Source organism: Punica granatum, chromosome 4 (assembly GCF_007655135.1).
Source record: "Punica granatum isolate Tunisia-2019 chromosome 4, ASM765513v2, whole genome shotgun sequence".
NCBI classification, from domain to species: domain Eukaryota; kingdom Viridiplantae; phylum Streptophyta; class Magnoliopsida; order Myrtales; family Lythraceae; genus Punica; species Punica granatum.
The window spans coordinates 8,625,812-8,644,597 of NC_045130.1; the positions used below are offsets into that span (position 1 = coordinate 8,625,812).

The 18,786-nt window shown below is 34.8% G+C and overlaps 2 protein-coding genes, 1 long non-coding RNA gene and 1 other non-coding gene across 9 annotated transcripts; 2 read left to right on the plus strand and 2 right to left on the minus strand.

Annotated features, from left to right (window-relative positions):
* The first annotated feature begins 11,093 nt into the window (after nt 1-11,093).
* On the plus strand, nt 11,094-12,379 carry LOC116205764 (protein LURP-one-related 17). The gene is made up of 2 exons (XM_031538426.1): nt 11,094-11,622; nt 11,933-12,379. The coding sequence occupies exons 1-2, from the start codon at nt 11,209-11,211 to the stop codon at nt 12,323-12,325; spliced, it is 807 nt and encodes a 268-aa protein (XP_031394286.1). The 5' UTR covers nt 11,094-11,208; the 3' UTR covers nt 12,326-12,379.
* A 561-nt stretch (nt 12,380-12,940) lies between these two features.
* On the plus strand, nt 12,941-13,749 carry LOC116205277. The gene is made up of 2 exons (XR_004156483.1): nt 12,941-13,205; nt 13,337-13,749. It is a non-coding gene; the product is annotated as an uncharacterized LOC116205277 (long non-coding RNA).
* A 457-nt stretch (nt 13,750-14,206) lies between these two features.
* Nucleotides 14,207-18,499, minus strand: LOC116205274 (protein FAR1-RELATED SEQUENCE 9-like). Of its 6 annotated transcripts, none has more exons than XM_031537822.1 (6): nt 18,068-18,485; nt 17,553-17,929; nt 14,953-17,055; nt 14,778-14,872; nt 14,632-14,697; nt 14,207-14,532 (listed from the first exon to the last, which is right to left on the minus strand). In XM_031537822.1, the coding sequence occupies exons 3-6, from the start codon at nt 15,794-15,796 to the stop codon at nt 14,461-14,463; spliced, it is 1,077 nt and encodes a 358-aa protein (XP_031393682.1). In that variant the 5' UTR covers nt 15,797-17,055; nt 17,553-17,929; nt 18,068-18,485; the 3' UTR covers nt 14,207-14,460. The 6 variants fall into 6 exon arrangements, with proteins under 6 accessions (XP_031393682.1, XP_031393680.1, XP_031393681.1 ...); XM_031537820.1 differs by having other exon boundaries at nt 17,553-17,936; XM_031537821.1 differs by having other exon boundaries at nt 14,953-16,275; nt 16,915-17,055; nt 17,553-18,485.
* A 123-nt stretch (nt 18,500-18,622) lies between these two features.
* Nucleotides 18,623-18,695, minus strand: TRNAA-AGC. Its single transcript has one exon. It is a non-coding gene; the product is annotated as a tRNA-Ala (tRNA).
* Nucleotides 18,696-18,786: the final 91 nt, after the last annotated feature.

Sequence of the window (18,786 nt, forward strand, 5' to 3'; positions counted from 1 at the left end):
GATCCCTATTGACCGCGTTTCAAATCACAGAGTTCCGTCTCATACTTCATCTCAACCTCTTCCGTTGCAATGCCATTTCAAAATTCTGTTTATATTTTAATTTTTAGAAAGAACAAGCTCTGTCTCAATCATCTATCCCTATATCCTAGTTTTCTTGTAGCGAAAACCCTTGCAGCATAAATTTTCTCTGCTTGCAATACTTAAATGAGAACTAGGAAAAATAGGTGTCGAATCACTCTCTCTTCTCCTCTATTTTCTTTTCATTTATTTATTTTCTTTGCCTTTTTGGCTGGCATTATTAATGGTTTATGATTTCTGGAAGAGAAGTTGGTCGGAAAAGATGGGCTTCTAGAAGCCCTTCACGTATGAAGCCCAGAAGTGCCGTGGACCCACCACAATATACCATCCTTCTTCTCTTCTCTACCCCAGAGTCCCCACACAAGTCAAATTGCATGCCCACCAACTCCTTTCCCCCCCACACATTTTGATCTTTTTGATATTTCCTTGTTCATTAATTGACAATTAATGCAATTGTTACTTTTCTTCCTAAATGGGTTGCTTTCGTGAAATTTCTTATAAGGACAAGATAGGGATAATGATCGCCTTACAAGTCCATCATTTGCATTATAATGCATTACTTTGACACTTCGTGACTAGCTAGGCACGATGATGCCCGAAGAGAAGTTAATTTCAACTAGTATGAATTATTATTGCTTAAAAGGATACCATACTTTGACATTCACATATTGTGTCATGTTGTTTTTCATTTAATTCAATCTGATCGAAAGCTATGATTGTTGTGGTCTTAAAAAATAACAATTCATGAGTTGTTAATAAAAATACCAAATTCTTCAGTCGTACAATAATAAGATTGTATAAACTTTGAATAATTTCAAATAAAATGATGCAATCATTTTGATGATAAATTTCTCAATTGAGATTTTATAAGATTAGTTATAATACTTCAAATTTATTAAATTAAAGTTTACGTTAATATAATTATAAGAAATTTTAATTATTTTTTAAAATCATGAATATTTATTTATCAATGAAATGATCCTAAATGATTAAAATATTTTTTGATACTTTTTTGAATCTTTTTCTTATATCCAATATGTTGTTAGTAAAGCAATTTTTTATATTTAATTTCTTTTTAGTATATTAATATATGAATCAGTAAAATATTTATCATTCTCCCTATATATCTATGGCGGAGTCAAGTTTTTGTGTGTGTATATATATACACTCGTAAATTAATTATAACTAGAAGATAGGCCCGCACTTATGCACTGATTGGAATTACTCTTTGTTGTTTAAAATGTTATTAGACATAACGATTTTCTCGTTTTAATAATTTTAAATATTCATTTTAGAAATTCGTTAATATCATGAATTGAGAAAATACAAATCCATGGGAACTATGTTTAAAATGACATTAAATTGAAATATTATATCAGCATGAGCTCTTACATTATAAACCGGAGGCGTCTGCAGGAGCGAATCTACATTGAACCTCGTGAAGTCAATTGACCACACACAATTTTTGAAAAATAAAATGTGTTAAAATTTGTAAATAGTTCTTTAATTAATTTGATTAACTTTCTTATTCTCTAAATAAGTGTGATGTAAAATATAATCCGACCCCACTGCTTTCTCTTTGAATAATATTCACTAATTTCTTTTTGGCATTTATTGTGACTATGCATGGATGGTTTTTGTCTCCAATTTTATATGAAGAACATATTAGGAATTTAAGAGAAATTTAAAAATGAATAATTATTTAATTACTTCTTTTGAGAGGGCGTATGCTTTGATGCGATTATTGATACACAAAGATTTTGAAATATGAAATCTTAAAGAGAAATTTAATTTTTTACATATTTCCTATATTAATGATACCTAAAAATATTATCATTTTATTTTTAAGTATTCTTTACTATGTAAAACGAAAATCAAACATTATCTAATAAATTATTAAGACTATAGCTTAAGATCAACTGCAACCACTGATTTGCGGGTCTTGAATATGTCACTGGTGTATGAGTTCGTATAGCAGTAAAATCAATTGAATCACAACAGAGAAAAACCAATAATTATGGGACGACAAAGAAAATCCAAAAATCCCATCGTTTCTCCTACATCAAATCAGAGGGACCTTCCTATACCCATTACTTTCGTCTATGATAATGTTTTTCTTTTTATATAGTCTTTACATCTTTCATGGAATCGGCACCACGTTATCTCGCCATTAGTGAAATTATTATTGGTGGTCATACAAATGATAATGCGAGGAGATCCCTCCTCCATCCTACGTAGCGTTGGTAGATGTATCTTCTCGAGATCCGTCAATCCCTTTATATATTAAGGGAAAAAGGAAAGACTAAAAAAAAGTTAATAGGATTATTCTATGTAATTTTTTCAATAGAGAAAATTATGGGAAATATTGCTCTAGTAATTTTGAACAATCGAATATTAAAAATTATTTCTTTCTTCAAAAAGTGCCCTTCTCGAAATTTAAACTTTTATTATTCTTTTTACAGATATTGAAATTGATTATCAATAAACCAACCCTTTATTGGTATTACTCTATCGTAATTTAATATTCTTTACTTCGTCCGATGCGGAAAAGTACGTATTCGGGCAAATACACGTACGGGAAGTGTTTGTCACCACAAATATATTTTCGGCTGTTAAAGCAAAATTAATATCTTTTTCCGGCAATAATTAGTGGACCTAATACCCTCAATCATCTTTTCAACTCTTTAGATTTTAACGAAAATTCTAATATGATTTTGTGTTACATTGATACGCTTAATATTTTAATTTAAATATTTAGTATTAAACGTGTCACGATAACACCAATTATGTTAGCAAAACTCTATCTTCAAATACTTTTTTTTTTCTTTTCAAATCAATGTTTTTCAAACGCTTAGGCTAATATTTGAATGTTGAGCAGGCATCTCCCCAGAGAGGAAAGATATACACAGCCTGAGCTCAATCGGTGCCCACCGGGTGATTTGTATAATTGAGTTGATGGCCCAACAATTTGCTATTTTTAGGACTTTCTCATTGCATGTTTAGGCTTCAAAATCAATATTAAGCGGCACTACTACCTTTGTTCAGACTAAACGTATTTTTTGGGTTATAAAAGAAAATCCAAGGCCATCCATACATAACTTGAAAATATAATAGAAAAAAGATGACGAAGTAAAGTAGTGCGTGCTTGTCAATTAAAAAGTTATATGTTCGATATTCTTTATGAAATTATCCGTACCCGCAGCTTATTACGATTAGTTGTATTTTATAACCAAAAAAAAAAGACGGGAATTCCACAAGTGAAAGTTAAATAGAAAGCCTGATGGTTCCGCGTCTAGAGAGGGTACCCATACACTAAAACGTCCATCATGACTAAACTTTCCCTTCTTGATCAATGGACCTTCTCCTGTACTAATTGAAAAAAAAAAAAAACTCTGTAACTTACTAGAATAAGAATATTCATTCATTTCTCTTCAAGTGTGCTGTACATATAAAATCACATACCCAATCTGAATCTGAAAATATATGTATATATTAGTAAGGTTACTGAGCTTTACCTCTTAGTGGGCCGATTCGGCTTGACTAGATTAGTCGAGACCCAATTAAGCTTCTAGATATCATGTTTCACATCGAAAAAAAGGAAACATCTAATGCGCAAATTCTTGTGAATTCAAAATTCTAATTAATTGTTTGATTTATGAACGAAAATGTATTATAATGGGAAAACAAAGATGGAAAAGACGAACATGACATGTGATATTACATGATTATAGTTGGAGGGAGAGTACCAATCTAGAGTTACTTTTGGTTTCAAAGACTCTCGACATAATTTCCTGTATATAGATTCCATCTTAATCAAATAATAATATAAGAATCTACTCTCTTATACAGGTCATATCACTCGTCCCCACAACAAGATAGAAAAATCAAATGCATGCATGGCCGTTGTCATCCTGTGTCTTACAACTATTACTTTTACCTTTGAATATGCGATGCCTCTTTGGACCATACTTGAATTAGGATTGATTCCATGGATTAAAAGTGAATTAATTAGGGTGTACTGTAACTGAGGAGTATAAAACACGTAAGTAACATTGACTCTTGTGGCCATAAACGTCAAGTGGATATGCCGCTGCATGAGCAAAGACCGTCGACGACTTTTCCTTCTATGGCATAGTAATGCATGTCTACGTAAAGAAAGAGAGTAGGTGAACCGAAAGACCGTAACTATTTTCTTCCAAGTCACGGAGATGTTGATATATTTCATGTGAAATTTAGAAAATTAACCTGAAAAGAAAGATGATGCATGCAGGTATGCAGCTTCTTGCCTTTGAAATTGACTGCAAGTTTGATCGATGTTTCTTTTGGTTTGGTATGTATCTGCACGTCTTTCGCTTGTAACGTTTTACCTTGACGTAGCCTATAAGCAAGTGGGGTGTTGAAAATATATAATATAACGCGGGCCTTTGTCGCAAATATTCTAACGTCTTCTTTTTTTTTTTTTTGGGTGAATAATATTCTCACATTCTTAATTACATTTCAAGAACTGATAACATTCTAGTGACTGTATTTTATTTCCTATGTATTATTCCTTGTCCTATAAGAATTAATTTGGATTAATTAAAACTATGGTTCCATTAACATTTTGTTGCAAACTCAGAGAAAGGGGTATAATACGGCAAGCACACGCCCCCATCTAAAAATCAAGAGGTTTCATATTCGATTCTCTTTGGTGTGACTACCTATACCTATTTATTTAGCTTTCAATTCACTTATGTTAGGTGCAATAGACCTTCGTGTAGCCGTAGGGGAAAAAAAAATATTATGTTGCAATCCGCATGCACGTGAGCTGATGATGCAGAAAAGGAGGCCGAGACTGAGCTTTGGGATCTTTAGTAGCTCGGCCCATAAAAGGTCAATGCACAGGCCCAGTTAAAATGTGCCAGTGAGTGTAAGACATGATATGGGCTGCTGTCACGTGTGAGGCCCGTTATGGTCCAATGGGCTGGATCCCAATCTGCAGATCCATCATGCTACAAAGGCATCTACTTATATACCAAGTTCCAGCAAGACAGTGTGGTAAAATCATGTCCTCGATAACTAAGCTCAAAAAAGTTATTATTATTTTTCTTTTTGGCAGGAGTAACTTAGCTCAATTTGTCGATGAAATCGGACTATGATATGACAATGGAGTGTTCCCAATAATTGCACGCAATAAAGGATCAGTTCCTGCACACGTCTCACTTGTCACTGCTCTTTGATTCGTGATCCAGCCTACTATATATTCAAATATCCCCGCTTGGGGCATATGATCCCTTTTTGGTTAATGTAGAGACAAGTAAATGTAAACACTTATTGATTGGACCAAATCGTCAGAAATTAACGTATGATATTCTCGTAGATATGAATTCCATTTGAATTTCGAACATTATAATTATCTTTTGTAAATCTGCCACGTAATGATGCGTGATTGGTTACGCGAAAGATCGGGAATATCTCTGCTTAAGAGGGAATCGTCCCCACCTCGAACGGCAAAGATGCACGTGGTTGACTGCCTGTGGTTCCAAATGAAGTATAAATCTGATCCAATTTTTAGTCTTAAACCGGCAGAGAATAATATCCCATGCGGACCCCTACCTTCGGCGGAAGTATTAGTCTGGCTCAAGACAAAGTCCGCGTGTTCATCCATGCATGATCATAATTCTATCGCTTGATTAATTTTAGTAGTCATCATACATAATTTCTCTTACCCCGAAAGAAGATATCCATGTTAATACTTTTATATGATAGAATTAATTCGATCAGAAATATATTGATGAAGACAAAGTTAAGCTGAACTTGTTCCAAACCATGAATATTTAAATATTCTTTACTCATGAAATTATTAGTTATATATATGTGTGTGCATACTCTTATGCCTCAGTTTATGGTTATCATAATTAGGTTGATACTTAGCAAGGATTAGCTTTTCTAACCACAAATTATCAAATACTATTCGCCCTTTTTTTCCTTTTTGAAATTCTTTTAGCCTAAACTAATAAAGATTGATTAAACCGGTTCGGTACTTATTTTTCTTAAATAAGGTCTCGAATTTGAGTCTTATGAATGGAGAAAATCTTTGATTGGGACAACATTATCCCTTAATGGGCCATCCCAGCTCAAACTAAATTAATCGAAACAACTCGTCGGGCTTCCGGATATAAGGGTACAGATAAAAAAAATCTTATACCCTAATCATGATTAATATATTTACGCAAATATATATATATATATCAATTTACCAATATATTTAGCATTTAATGATTTATTGACTCATTACCTCTAAAGTACTCCACTTTTCAGTACTGAACTTATAAAAATATCATATACTTAGAATAAATTAATCAATTGAATCAGTAAATTATTAAGCTAGGCGCCGTCATGAAATAATTAAATGCTACGATACTCGCTATATCTTGAAAACTTCGATTGATATAATTGAATGATCAATTTAACAACGAGTTTGGTCGGTTTTCTTATTAATTAATAAAGATATAATTATTATTTCACCAAAAAAAAGGATATATTTGGTGCAATGGCGGTGCAATGGCATTATCCTCAATCTGAAATAAGAGATTTTCAATTTGATTTTTCGTCAGTAAAACTTATGGTATTTCTATATTTCTTTTCATTTATCCATCTCTTTTTCTATGTCTATGACTCTCATTTGTAACTAGAAAATAAAAAAAGGAGTATTTAACATTACGCCTACTCTTTCACATCATGAACCGAATAAGCCAAAATAACACTTATAATTAAGAAAATATGATATGAAATTGAGAGAGACGTGAAGGATTCGTAGAGTATCTCGTTTCCAAATTCCCAGCAATGGCATCATGATTTGGATTGCAAATAGTTAGGTCAAATATGATTGACAGAATATATGAAGCTGCACATTGGGAAAATGCCAAACTGAGCTCCGAGACGTGCATAAGCTGTATTTATTGGATATATATAAATACAATATCTTCGCAGTGTATATGTCGATATCTCGAGACATGTCAATTGTCGCAGCATGCTAATTAATTTCTTAAACTAAAAGGAAAATCCCTAAAAAGAGAAAAGATTTGGATATTTAAATTTATACAATCAACGAAAACGAAATAAAACTAATAGATTGAGGAGGAGTCGCATGAGGTAAAAGGAAGCGAGTCAAAAAAGGGCAAAGGTAGGGAAAGAGATATGGTCGGCCGCCCTGATAGGCTAAGCTAGCTCATGTGACATGTCTTTGTAGATTTTATGTGAGTATATGACAAATTAAACGGATCTTGATGTTCACAGATTAGCCATCAATCTAATTTCTCTGGTCAATTAATGTAAGAGTTAACAATACTAGTCGATAAGCTCCCGCATAAGATATGAATTTGCCACTATAAGTAAAATATATATATATATATATATATATTTATTCGATATTAACCTTCTCAATTTTCTCTATCCTTATTGATCAACTTTTATTCTATTGAGAGAGTAATATAGAGATATGAACCGATGTAAAAGAAGGTAGTATCCGGAAACTCTTTATATATAATCTTTTGAAATTTCCTTTAGAATCACTTATAAAAAAAAAATTCTTTCTAATGGAATTTGTAATAAGAATTAAATGTAGTTTGAAAATTAGATAGAAAAATTTGAGAAGTCTGAAATTGTATTACTTAAGCACTGTTATTAGAACCGGACCGGATCGGCTAGTTCGACCATTCAGATCAGGACTCGGCACCGTGATAGGTCCGATGCAACTAAATTGGCCGGTCCATGGGTTCAATGGTTGAACAAACATATAAGAAAAATTATTGATGATGGAAGGTTTTGAACCTCCAACCTCTCCCTCTATGTGCACACCCACTAACCAACTATGCAATAGCTGCTTATTACTTTATTTCTTCCTCAATGACTTTTGTTCCCTAGATATTATGCACTGCTACTAAATTTAGATAAATATTGTGCATTTAATTATCATCAATACTACTTTAAATAATAAAATATTATGATTAATTAAACCTTCGGCCTGACTCATCGAACTCCTGGTTGAACTCATAAACCTATGAATTCATACCCTATCCAGTTCGACGTCCGATCCGATTCCAATAACACTGTACTTAAGCCTTATTTCTTATATAATATATATAATTTACGGTATTTAATATACCGTGAGATGTCATTATGATATTATCTCAATTGTCTTTCATCGATCGGCTAGCAAAGAAAATGATAACTCAATGTAAAGCCTAATTTCTTCGTCCTTTGTGGCATGATTTGGCATTTCATGTCAACTTTTATTAGTGTACCTCCTGATCTTTGAAAAGCTACACTATAATACCTAACTTACTTAAAAAGAAAAAAAGTGCACCCGGGCTACTTTTCCGATGGCTTTTCCGGCCAAATATTAATTTATTAATTTCATATTTCAAGAAATAATTTCAAAAACTAAAAAAACGAAAATTAAAAAAGAAATAAAGAGATCAAGCTGAAAGAGGGAAGAAGGAGCAGGAGTGGAGAAGCAAACAAAAAAGAAAGCAAATCCCCTCCTCCTCCTCCTCCTCCTCAAGCCTTGAGAGCCAATGTAGAGTGAAGAGAAACCTGTACTGAAAATTTTCACATGGAAGATTGAGGTATTCACCAATTTGATTGCAAGGTTCTGCTTATTGCAATGACTGGTAGTCGGATTCTCCATTCCCATTTGCCTATATATATTATTGGCTAGGGCTTGAATTTGTGAGGTCAATTTGGCCTAAGAAGAGAAAGGACAGAAACATGTTCTCGGTTCCAATGACATGGCGGGTTGCTGTTGATTTATCTAAATGGGACAAGAAATGGGTCTCTCTCATTGTTCTTTCATCCTCAAGGCTCTCAAGGCTTGAGAAGATTGAGGGCAGACTCGTACAGCTGACAAAAGACTCAGACATGGCCTAGGCAATCGAGGTCTCTAGATCTCTCTCGCATCCTCCTCAAGCCCGACCACCACTGCTCCTTTCTTGTTCTCTATTCATTTTTTTTTTCCAAATATTTCTTTTTTATAGTTTTTGAAATTATTTCTTGACATATGATATTAATAAATTAAAATTTGGCCGGAAAAGTCATTGGAGAAGTCTTTCGGGTTGCACTTTGCTTTCTTTTAGATAGGTCGGATGATATAGTGTAATTTTTTAAAGGTCAGGAGGCACTTTACCACTAGGCCCAGAGGTTAGGGGACAAGTTGCATTTTACTCAAAATTATAATTCTATGAGAGCTTTTGATGTCACAATCTATGGTAAATTACACTAGTGGTCCAAAATATTTTAATAATATATCAGGTTGGTCCAAAAAGTTTTTTTGCTACTTGATGGTACAAAATGTTTCAAAGTTATAACATGATAGTACAAACCGTCATCTCGTCATTGACGCCGTCAAGCCGACACTGATGGTGCAAAATCGATTTTTATGGGACGTTACATGATGGTGCAAAATGTTTTGAAATTGTAACTTAATAGTACAGAATGTTTTACGTAAGTTACATGATGGTATAAAATTTACAGTATTGTAAAGGACGGTTTGACGGCGTCAATGGCGAGATTACAGTTTATATTATGATGTTATAACTTTGAAATATTTTGTACCATCAAATAGTAAAAAAAAAAATTTAGATCAATCTGATACATTATTAAAATTTTTTGAACCATCAGTATAATTAACCCGACAATCTAATAGTAGTTTAAACTTTTATGTTGGACGTCAACCCACCTATTTACAAGTTCATTTGAAAGTTAAGACGGTGTCGGTTTAGAACTTTTTTGTGGTCAAAATTCAAACTGACTCGGGGATAATTTCGAGAGGAGACACAGAGCTGCTCAACGTTGGAGTTTCTCCATCTCTGACGGTACGGAGATTTTTTCATCTCGGCACAGAAACATATGCACCGGACTTACCCACCTCCCTCCCTTGTTGAATATTGTAACAAGAGGGAAGAAAAATAAATTGTTCCTCTTGGATGCTCCACACAACCATACACGTGTCTCTCCATTCGACTCAAATTCCATGTGAATTCAAACCAAAATCAGATATCAATGAATCTCCTAAATCTAGTTAGTTAATTAATTAATTAATCAGTTAATTGATCAACGCGATTAACATTATATGCACATCTGGAAATCAATTAATCAAAGAGCCGGACGGCCAGTTAGGTATGACGAGTCAAAAAAACTTTAGCGCAGTACGACTCCCAAGCATAGACGTGGTATTGAAAGTTTTACGTGCATCACATAAGATCTGGTTATAAATCGAACCAGACTAGCAAGCTGTATCAAGTGGGTAAATTTTTTATGGTGCAATTATTAGAAGTGGCGATACTATGCACTCAAGTTTTTTAATAAAAAAATTTAAATAAAGTTCCGTCAAAATCTATTTAATTTAAACGAAACTAATTATTTACTAAGAATTTTTCAAAATACGTATAACTTACTTAAAATATATGTGTAATTTGTTCAATATTGAGCTACCTTACTATAATTTTAAGTAGTTTATTTACATGCATATTGTAACCACTTTTGAAGTAATTGCATCTTAGATCTTTTTGTATATTTTTTTTCGATTACAAGTGAGGCTCATGTGCCAAGTGCATTGAAATAGAAATCTTAAATATCTAATAAAGGGTACGGGTAGTTCCACTAGATATCGAACCTAAAATATCTTGGTCACCAGGCGAGAGATGCGCCACTGTACTATTCCCTCTCTTGATAGATCTTCTCGTATCTTTTGTAAACCCCATAGTCCATTGGTTAGGGTCCTATTATGGAAAGATTTGTAGCCTTAGTTAGCCGTAGATATCAATTCCCTATGGACTAGATGTATGCATACGATTGAATGAATGGAAGCAGTAAGCTTTTGCCCTATTCTAAGTTTTGATAGGTCCATATTGTAGTTCTTAAGCTCAGCTAGACTATAAGGGGTGTGTGTATTTCAGCCGTAGTAGGTTTAAAACGAAGACGAAGGTTCTTTTTATTAAAAAAAAAAAACTTTTTTTTTGTGGGCTATGTAGGCGAGAGGCATGTTTACCGACTGTCTCCCCTCCTGACGACCAAAAGGCTCGTCAGACGAATATTCAAACCTCGGACATCCAATCGACAACCTTAGCTTATAAATACAGACCTTCTCCAATGCCTTCCAATTCTTCTACTCCCAAAATATTTAAGAACTCACCAGTCACCACGACTATGTTCCCCTTCTTGAAATCCTTGTCGAGAACGGTCCACGGAGAGCAATGCAACGAGGAGCAGCAGCCAGAATATCTTCCCAAAATTATTCCAACTGTGAGAAGAACCCATGACGCAGCAGGGCATCGGCAGGAGGAAGAGAATTTAATCGTAAAGGGCGGTGCAGTGAAACCAGGTACTTGCAAGTCATTAACGGTGTGGAGGAAGTCGCTCTTGGTCAGCTGCAAAGGGTTCACGGTGATCGATTCCAATGGCAATTTAGCATACCGGGTCGACAATTATACCAGGCATCGTCCTCAAGAGGTGGTTCTCATGGATGCAACTGGAAAATCTGTCCTCACGTTGCGTCGTCAAAAGGTATATTGATTTCTCGTGCTCAATTTGCTAAGTTAGGATGCACTGCAGTATCGTCGTACTGAATAATTTTCGTGTTTGTTACGGTGAATTTGTTTAGTTATATAATTTCTGTGGAGTTCCATTCAGAAGTTTTGAGATAAGTTAATATGATAGATCATTGATAAAAATCTCGATATGGTATGAAAGGTCACTGTCTATACCAGTCTTCAACTTCGTAATTTGCGTGTTATAAGAGATGGTTTGGACCAATGTCAGTGTCATGAAACATGCATGATTTTTGTTTGACCAAACGAGCTCAATTGATTCGCAGAAGCTGGGGATATTGGGCAACTGGCTAGTCTACGAAGGGGAGGTAGGAAGTAATACCATCAAATCTAGGAAGAAGCCTCTCTGCTGCGTCAGGAAGCAGATGAATGCCCTGAGCAATGCCAGATCAAGGATCCTCGCGTCTGTTTCCAGTTGTTCGGGCAGCTTGAGGTCGAGCGGGAAGCGAGATTTCGTGATCGAGGGATCGTATGCGAACCGGTCATGCAAGGTGGTGGAGGAAGAGTCGCTAGAGGTGGTGGCGGAGGTAAGGAGGAAGGAGGAGATGGTCAGAGGGGTCGCGTTCGGGTTAGAGGTGTTTGTGTTGGTCGTGCAGCCGGGATTTGATGTCGGGTTTGCAATGGCACTGGTTCTACTGTTGGATCAGATGTTTTCTTAGTAATTTTGGCAATTACAAGATGTTTTTCTTAATTTAGTTTTTATACTAGAGGATGACCCGTGCGCATAATTTAAAAATAATTTTTTGAAAATCTCATTTATTTGCTAACTTTTGGTATTAATTTTGCTAATTGATATATTATACTCAATTATTTTCTATTTTCTTAGCTTCAATCATATCCATCCAAGGATCCTTTATTTTTTAAAAAAATAATAATAAAACTATTATTAAAACCTTTTTATAGATAAAAAGGGCCACGGTTGATTTGATTTGGAGAGGGAAGAGAGAGAGAAAAGGACGAGGGTGAGAAAGGGAGAGAAAAGTGGAGAAAATGGGTAGTTATGTTATCCGATGGAAGTTACAAGCATGCCTTCAATCTAATGGTAATTAAAAATTACAACATAAACTTCAAGGGTGAAAATGGAAGTTGAAAGTTAGACAAAGGGGGGTTCCTTCTCCTTATTGAAGAAGTACAGATTGAGAAAATATTAGGTAGTCTTATCTCACCAGCACATCAATCTAGCTGGTGAGGAAATACCAATAAAAATTTGTCAAATCATTCGTGTGGGCCCTCATCATTCTCTAGCATTTAACAGTGTTAACCTAACGATTGTCCTCTTTCCAGGAAAAAAAAATCCTTCCTTTTTCCTTCATCTTCTGTTCTCCTCTCTCCTGTACATCTCCATCGTTTATTCTCTCCCCCAGTCTTCTCTCTCTCTCTCTCTCTAGAAAATTCGGACGCCATCTCGCCGGCTCAGTGGAAATCGACCGCCATTTCCATCGTGTCTTCCATCATCCTCCTCTCCCTACCTAGTCTGTTCTATCTCGCCTCCCTCGATGGAAAATTCGAACACCATCTTGTCGGTCTCCATGGAAATCGGTCGTCATCTCCTCGGAGACCTCATTTCTCTTTGAAATTTTGCTTGATTTTGCCTAATACCAACTGGGCTAGTCAGCCTCCTCTCATTTTTCTTGTTCACCGGTTTATTTATTGGTGGGCTGAATCTGCAGGAAGCAGAAAGGCAGCAAGGAAGTGTAGTTGGGTCTGTTCTGGCTACGAGGGCTAATTTAATTGGTTAATTGACATTGTTCAAAAGAGAAGAAATGCAGCCAAGGAGAAGAAGATGAAAAAATCTGGTCTTTTAGGGGAAGTGAATAAGCAGCAGAGCTTGCAGGAAGAGGGAAGTTCTTCAATTTTGCAACGTGTTTCTTTTCTTTTTTTTTTTGGGTTAATGAAAATCAAAATCTCTGCAAAAAAAATAAAAAAATAAAAAAAATATTCTTAGCTAATTTATTGGGGTTAGAAAGTAAGAAAAGGTCAATTTATATCGACATATTTAGCTCCCTTTGCTTCTACAAGTGGCTTTTAACTCCTTTTGTATTCTTCATATATGTGCTTCATTATCTAAACTTTTTTAGATAAATGCTGCATCTCTATTACTCAATTTTGGCAAAATTTATAACAACAAAAGAAATTCCTAATGAGTATATATATATATATATATTATCCGCTGAAAAAAGTTTACAGGTCGGAAAGAGATACGACCTTACAGAACCAGATTGTAGCAAGAAATTTTATCAACAAGCTCAACAAATCAATCGTTCCTGTGAATATATGGACGAGATCAAAAAGCAAATCTTTCTTTAAGTCAACAATAATATAGAGATCAAATTGCAGAAGTAATACCGGCCGTATGCTAGCGCAAATCCAACTATTACTAAAGAACAAGAACTCAAAGTAAGTCAACTTGCGAAATCTATAATATAATATGTTTAATTATTTTAGAATACAAGTGAACTCAAATGCTTGTTCTGGCCAAGAATATAGAGTGAACAAAGAACTATAGAAAAAATGAAAAAAAATTCATCAACATTCATTCGTTCGCTCACAATAATAGTTATTAAGTAATAATATAGAACATAAAAAGAAAAATTTTATGATCGAATTACATATCCATGACCTTCAATAACATAATTGGATTCGAATAAGGTTTGGAAGAACTAATTTCAGAACTGGTGTTATTGCCCTCAAAAATATCATCCAAATACCATCTCCTGAAATATATAAATCTAAACAATTATCTCCTTATACTATGAGAGAATCCTTGCTCGCCCATCCTTGCATTATCGCCTAATTAGATAGAGAGGTCTTCATTTAAATCTGGAATTGTGATCAAATGATGGACTCTGCTACTATCATCTAAGACCTGAAAAGTTCTCACATTAGCATATATTATATTCAAATTGTTATCTTTACTTACAATCATTTATAGGAAAAGAAAAAAGTAAAAATGTTCTAACTTTACCTGACTTCCGAAATTCATACCGAGGGGGCTATTTCCATGCATTACAGTGGTGTTATACTGCATGTTCTACAATAAAGTAGCACAAGTTATTAAGACTAATAATAGTTACTATAAAATTACTAAGGTATAATGAAACATGTAAACACCTGATTCAAGTATCTTGACCTCATAAGATCCATAGAAATGGTTGCATTTATCGGCAGCTCTGGAGTCAAGGGATTATTGTGATTCGCTGAATAATCTAAATATTTAAAAGGTTAGTCGAGTACAATAAGTTGATCATATGTAAAGCAAAAACATAAAAAGAAAAGGCTTTGTTACCTGATGCTTGTCTTAGGTCTTCTTTCTTGGACTTTCTTTTCTTCCGCTTCTCAAGACTATGCTTTATTCTTTTATTAGGTACTCCCTTTGGTCTCATTTGCATTGGATCAAGCACTCGCATTTCATTTTCACGCCCAAAACTAGTAGTTTTAGCATCTCCATTTGCCAATATATTATGTTTTGTTTGCCCCTTTGTTGCCTTTAAATTTTTCAATTCTTTCTCAAGTTCATTCAAGCTTTGTTGTGCTAATTTTTCAGTATCATCATCATCCACACTCAAACTCATAACAGCAAAAGCATGTCGCATTAATCTATTAAGACGCATGGTCTTTGATGACTTGGATACATTTTTGGGGCAAGAGCCATCAATATCAATAGAAATTCTTTCCTTTGCAAATTTGGTCCATCTTTCTAGAATATACTGAGAAGGAATACTTGGACACTTCTTTGCGAAGTTCAATATATGTAAAGCATGTCTACATAACCATCCTAATGATTCGAATAGTTTGCAACTGCAGGTAAGAGTGCAATCAATTGAATTGAAATTCACAACATGCTCCATTTTGCTTTCATTTGCTAAAGTATATGAGTGCATTGGACCCCCTATATCCGAACTCACAATGAATACAGACATGCTTTGTAAAAATTCATCTTGAAACTTCTTAAAAATTACATGAGTATACTCATCAGATGCATGCTTCAATAAACCGTTATCCCTTACTACAAGCTTTTGTTTTCCTCTGGCACATTCAAAATCATCACAAACTTCAACATCTCGCATATTTTCTAGTTGCTTTTCATAATGATTGACAAACTCAGTTAAGGACATCACTTTACTAGCCATAGATTGAAAAACATTGTTTGTGCTTTCACTTCTTTGAGTAGATTCTGCTGAAAAAGTATCATTACTGAAAACATGAGACCATTTATGACGCAATTCATATAAACGATTCAGCCATTTATTATTTGCAAGGTCTCATTCCTTAACCATTTCACTCCAAGTGCTTTCAAACTCACATATAGATTCACAACCATGCAAAAGTCTCGAACAAAATATTTGCTTAAATTTGGGTTTAGATAAAAGATGGGGAATGTGTTGTGCAGCATTCTTAGAAATATGCCATGTACACAGACGATGCTTTGTTTCAAGAAATATTATTTCAATCGCCTTGGCCATAGCATGATCTTGATCAGTAAATATGGTTTTAGGAGCTTTCCCCATTGCATGTAGAAAAGTTTGAAATGCCCAAACAAAGGAAGCAATTGTTTCATCTAAAAGAAATGTACAACCAAAAATAACGTTTTTCCAGTGATGATTGACACCTACAAATAGAGCACATATCATATTGTATTTATTGGTACGATAGGTAGAATCAAAGAGCACAACATCTCCAAAACATTGGTAATCATATTTTGACAGTTCATCACACCAAAAAAGATTAGTCATTCTAGACTCATCATCCACTTGCAAGGAGTAATAAACATTATTTCCTTGATTTTGTAAGCTAATGAAATGGTCCATGACATTTTGACAATCTCCTGCACTAAATGCCTCTCTTCTTTTTTATTGTAAGAAATTATGACAGTTTCTTAAGATGAAACTAATGTTCTTAGACCCTCCGGACTCATTCTTAAGGTAGGAAAATGCCCTTGTAGCTCTATTACCCGCTTGTGCCATAGAACTAAGAACACTTTGACTTGTTTCAGTTATCTTCCTACACGATCTCATTAGATGTTTTTGACTATCATCAATAAATGGGTGATTATGTGTATAGAAATTCTCAATCAATTCCCATATTCCATTCTCAATTTTGAATTTCACGTAAGCTCCACATCCACATCTCTTTATAGTCCTTTCATATTTTCGATCTTGCTCAAAAGAATCTTGAGGTCCAAACCCTTGACAGCTACACAAAAAAATGCAAGTTCGCAGTTCACCGGTGCAATTGTAGTATTTCTTACCTTTGCGAATGCTGAATCCCTTATTGAAGGCATACAAATTGTATGCATTGTAAGCCTCTTCCTCGCTATTAAAAATCTGACCGACTAGTAATTCCAAGTCCTTATTCACTTCTCGTACAATAACGCTTGGAGTTGAGTCTTCTGCATTTGCCAAAGAAATAAAATCCAAGATATAAATCATATAGATACTTAATGGCCATTAGTAGAGAAAACACAAGAAAGATAAGGAGAATCATACCCATCAGTGAAACAAGATGATCTTCAAAATTACACAACTTTTCCCTTAAAAATGATAAGAGCTTAAATGCAAAGGAATATGTTCATCCATGAAATGCAAATTGGAAAGTAAACATGAGTGAAGAGAACAAATTGCAAGAACTACTTATAGGCAATGCATGTCTCTAAATAATTATTGCACAATTAGTATCTGCAAATTCAATAGTTTTGGCACAAAAATCTCAATTAAAAACAGTGCATCAATTCCTTCCCAAATGATCTCGATACATTTTGTCAATATAGAAATTCAAGATGGCATGCCATGTGAGATAACTTATCAATGGAGAAAGAATTATAAGAATGAAATTTCAAAGAAAAATGGAAAGAATAGATGTCATTATCTTCATGCAAATTTCTCTTACTTGCTCAATTTTGGTCTTCACTTTGAGGACTGCGTTAACCTGAGAAAAAAACCTCAGACAAATTAGAATAGCTAAGAAAGGGAAGAATCAAGAACAAAATCAACAAAATAAGAGGGAGATAACGTAATTTCGTATCTCTAATTAGCAGAGATTTTGATTTTCATTAACCCAAAAAAAAAAGAAAAGAAACACGTTGCAAAATTGAAGAACTTCCCTCTTCCTGCAAGCTCTGCTGCTTATTCACTTCCCCTAAAAGACCAGATTTCTTCATCTTCTTCTCCTTGGCTGCATTTCTTCTCTTTTGAACAATGTCAATTAACCAATTAAATTAGCCCTCGTAGCCAGAACAGACCCAACTACACTTCCTTGCTGCCTTTCTGCTTCCTGCAGATTCAGCCCACCAATAAATAAACCGGTGAACAAGAAAAATGAGAGGAGGCTGACTAGCCCAGTTGGTATTAGGCAAAATCAAGCAAAATTTCAAAGAGAAATGAGGTCTCCGAGGAGATGACGACCGATTTCCATGGAGACCGACAAGATGGTGTTCGAATTTTCCATCGAGGGAGGCGAGATAGAACAGACTAGGTAGGGAGAGGAGGATGATGGAAGACACGATGGAAATGGCGGTCGATTTCCACTGAGCCGGCGAGATGGCGTCCGAATTTTCTAGAGAGAGAGAGAGAGAGAAGACTGGGGGAGAGAATAAACGATGGAGATGTACAGGAGAGAGGAGAACAGAAGATGAAGGAAAAAGGAAGGATTTTTTTTTTCCTGGAAAGAGGACAATCGTTAGGTTAAATGCTAGAGAGTGATGAGGGCTCACACGAATGATTTGACAAATTTTTATTGGTATTTTCTCACCAGCTAGATTGATGTGCTGGTGAGGTAGGACTACCTAATATTTTCTCAGTACAGATTATGAGGTCCGGATATGAGAAAGAGTTCAAGATTGCAGAGCAGAGGAAGTCCTCTGTTCTGTTGTGCGTTGATTTTATGGGAAAATTGTCGCCCCGAAAAAAAAAAAAAAAAAAAAAAAGGGGAGGGAAAATGAAACTTAAATGAGAAAAGAATGGAGATGCGGGGTATCGATCCCCGTACTTCTCGCATGCTAAGCGAGCGCTCTACCATCTGAGCTACATCCCCTTGCGGTGTTCACTCTGGCATTTATTATTTATGTCTTACTAATCGGTGAAATCAACGGCATACGCTCCGAGCAACCAGCTTATCGTAATAA

Coding starts and splice junctions, on each gene's coding strand:
- LOC116205764 (XM_031538426.1), top strand. CDS start 11,209: ATGCCTTCCAATTCTTCTACTCCCAAAATATTTAAGAACTCACCAGTC. Junction 11,623..11,932: donor TCACGTTGCGTCGTCAAAAG/GTATATTGATTT, acceptor ATTGATTCGCAG/AAGCTGGGGATATTGGGCAA.
- LOC116205274 (XM_031537822.1), bottom strand. CDS start 15,796: ATGGCTAGTAAAGTGATGTCCTTAACTGAGTTTGTCAATCATTATGAA. Junction 14,873..14,952: donor AGACCTAAGACAAGCATCAG/GTAACAAAGCCT, acceptor TTAAATATTTAG/ATTATTCAGCGAATCACAAT. Junction 14,533..14,631: donor GTATGAATTTCGGAAGTCAG/GTAAAGTTAGAA, acceptor AGAACTTTTCAG/GTCTTAGATGATAGTAGCAG.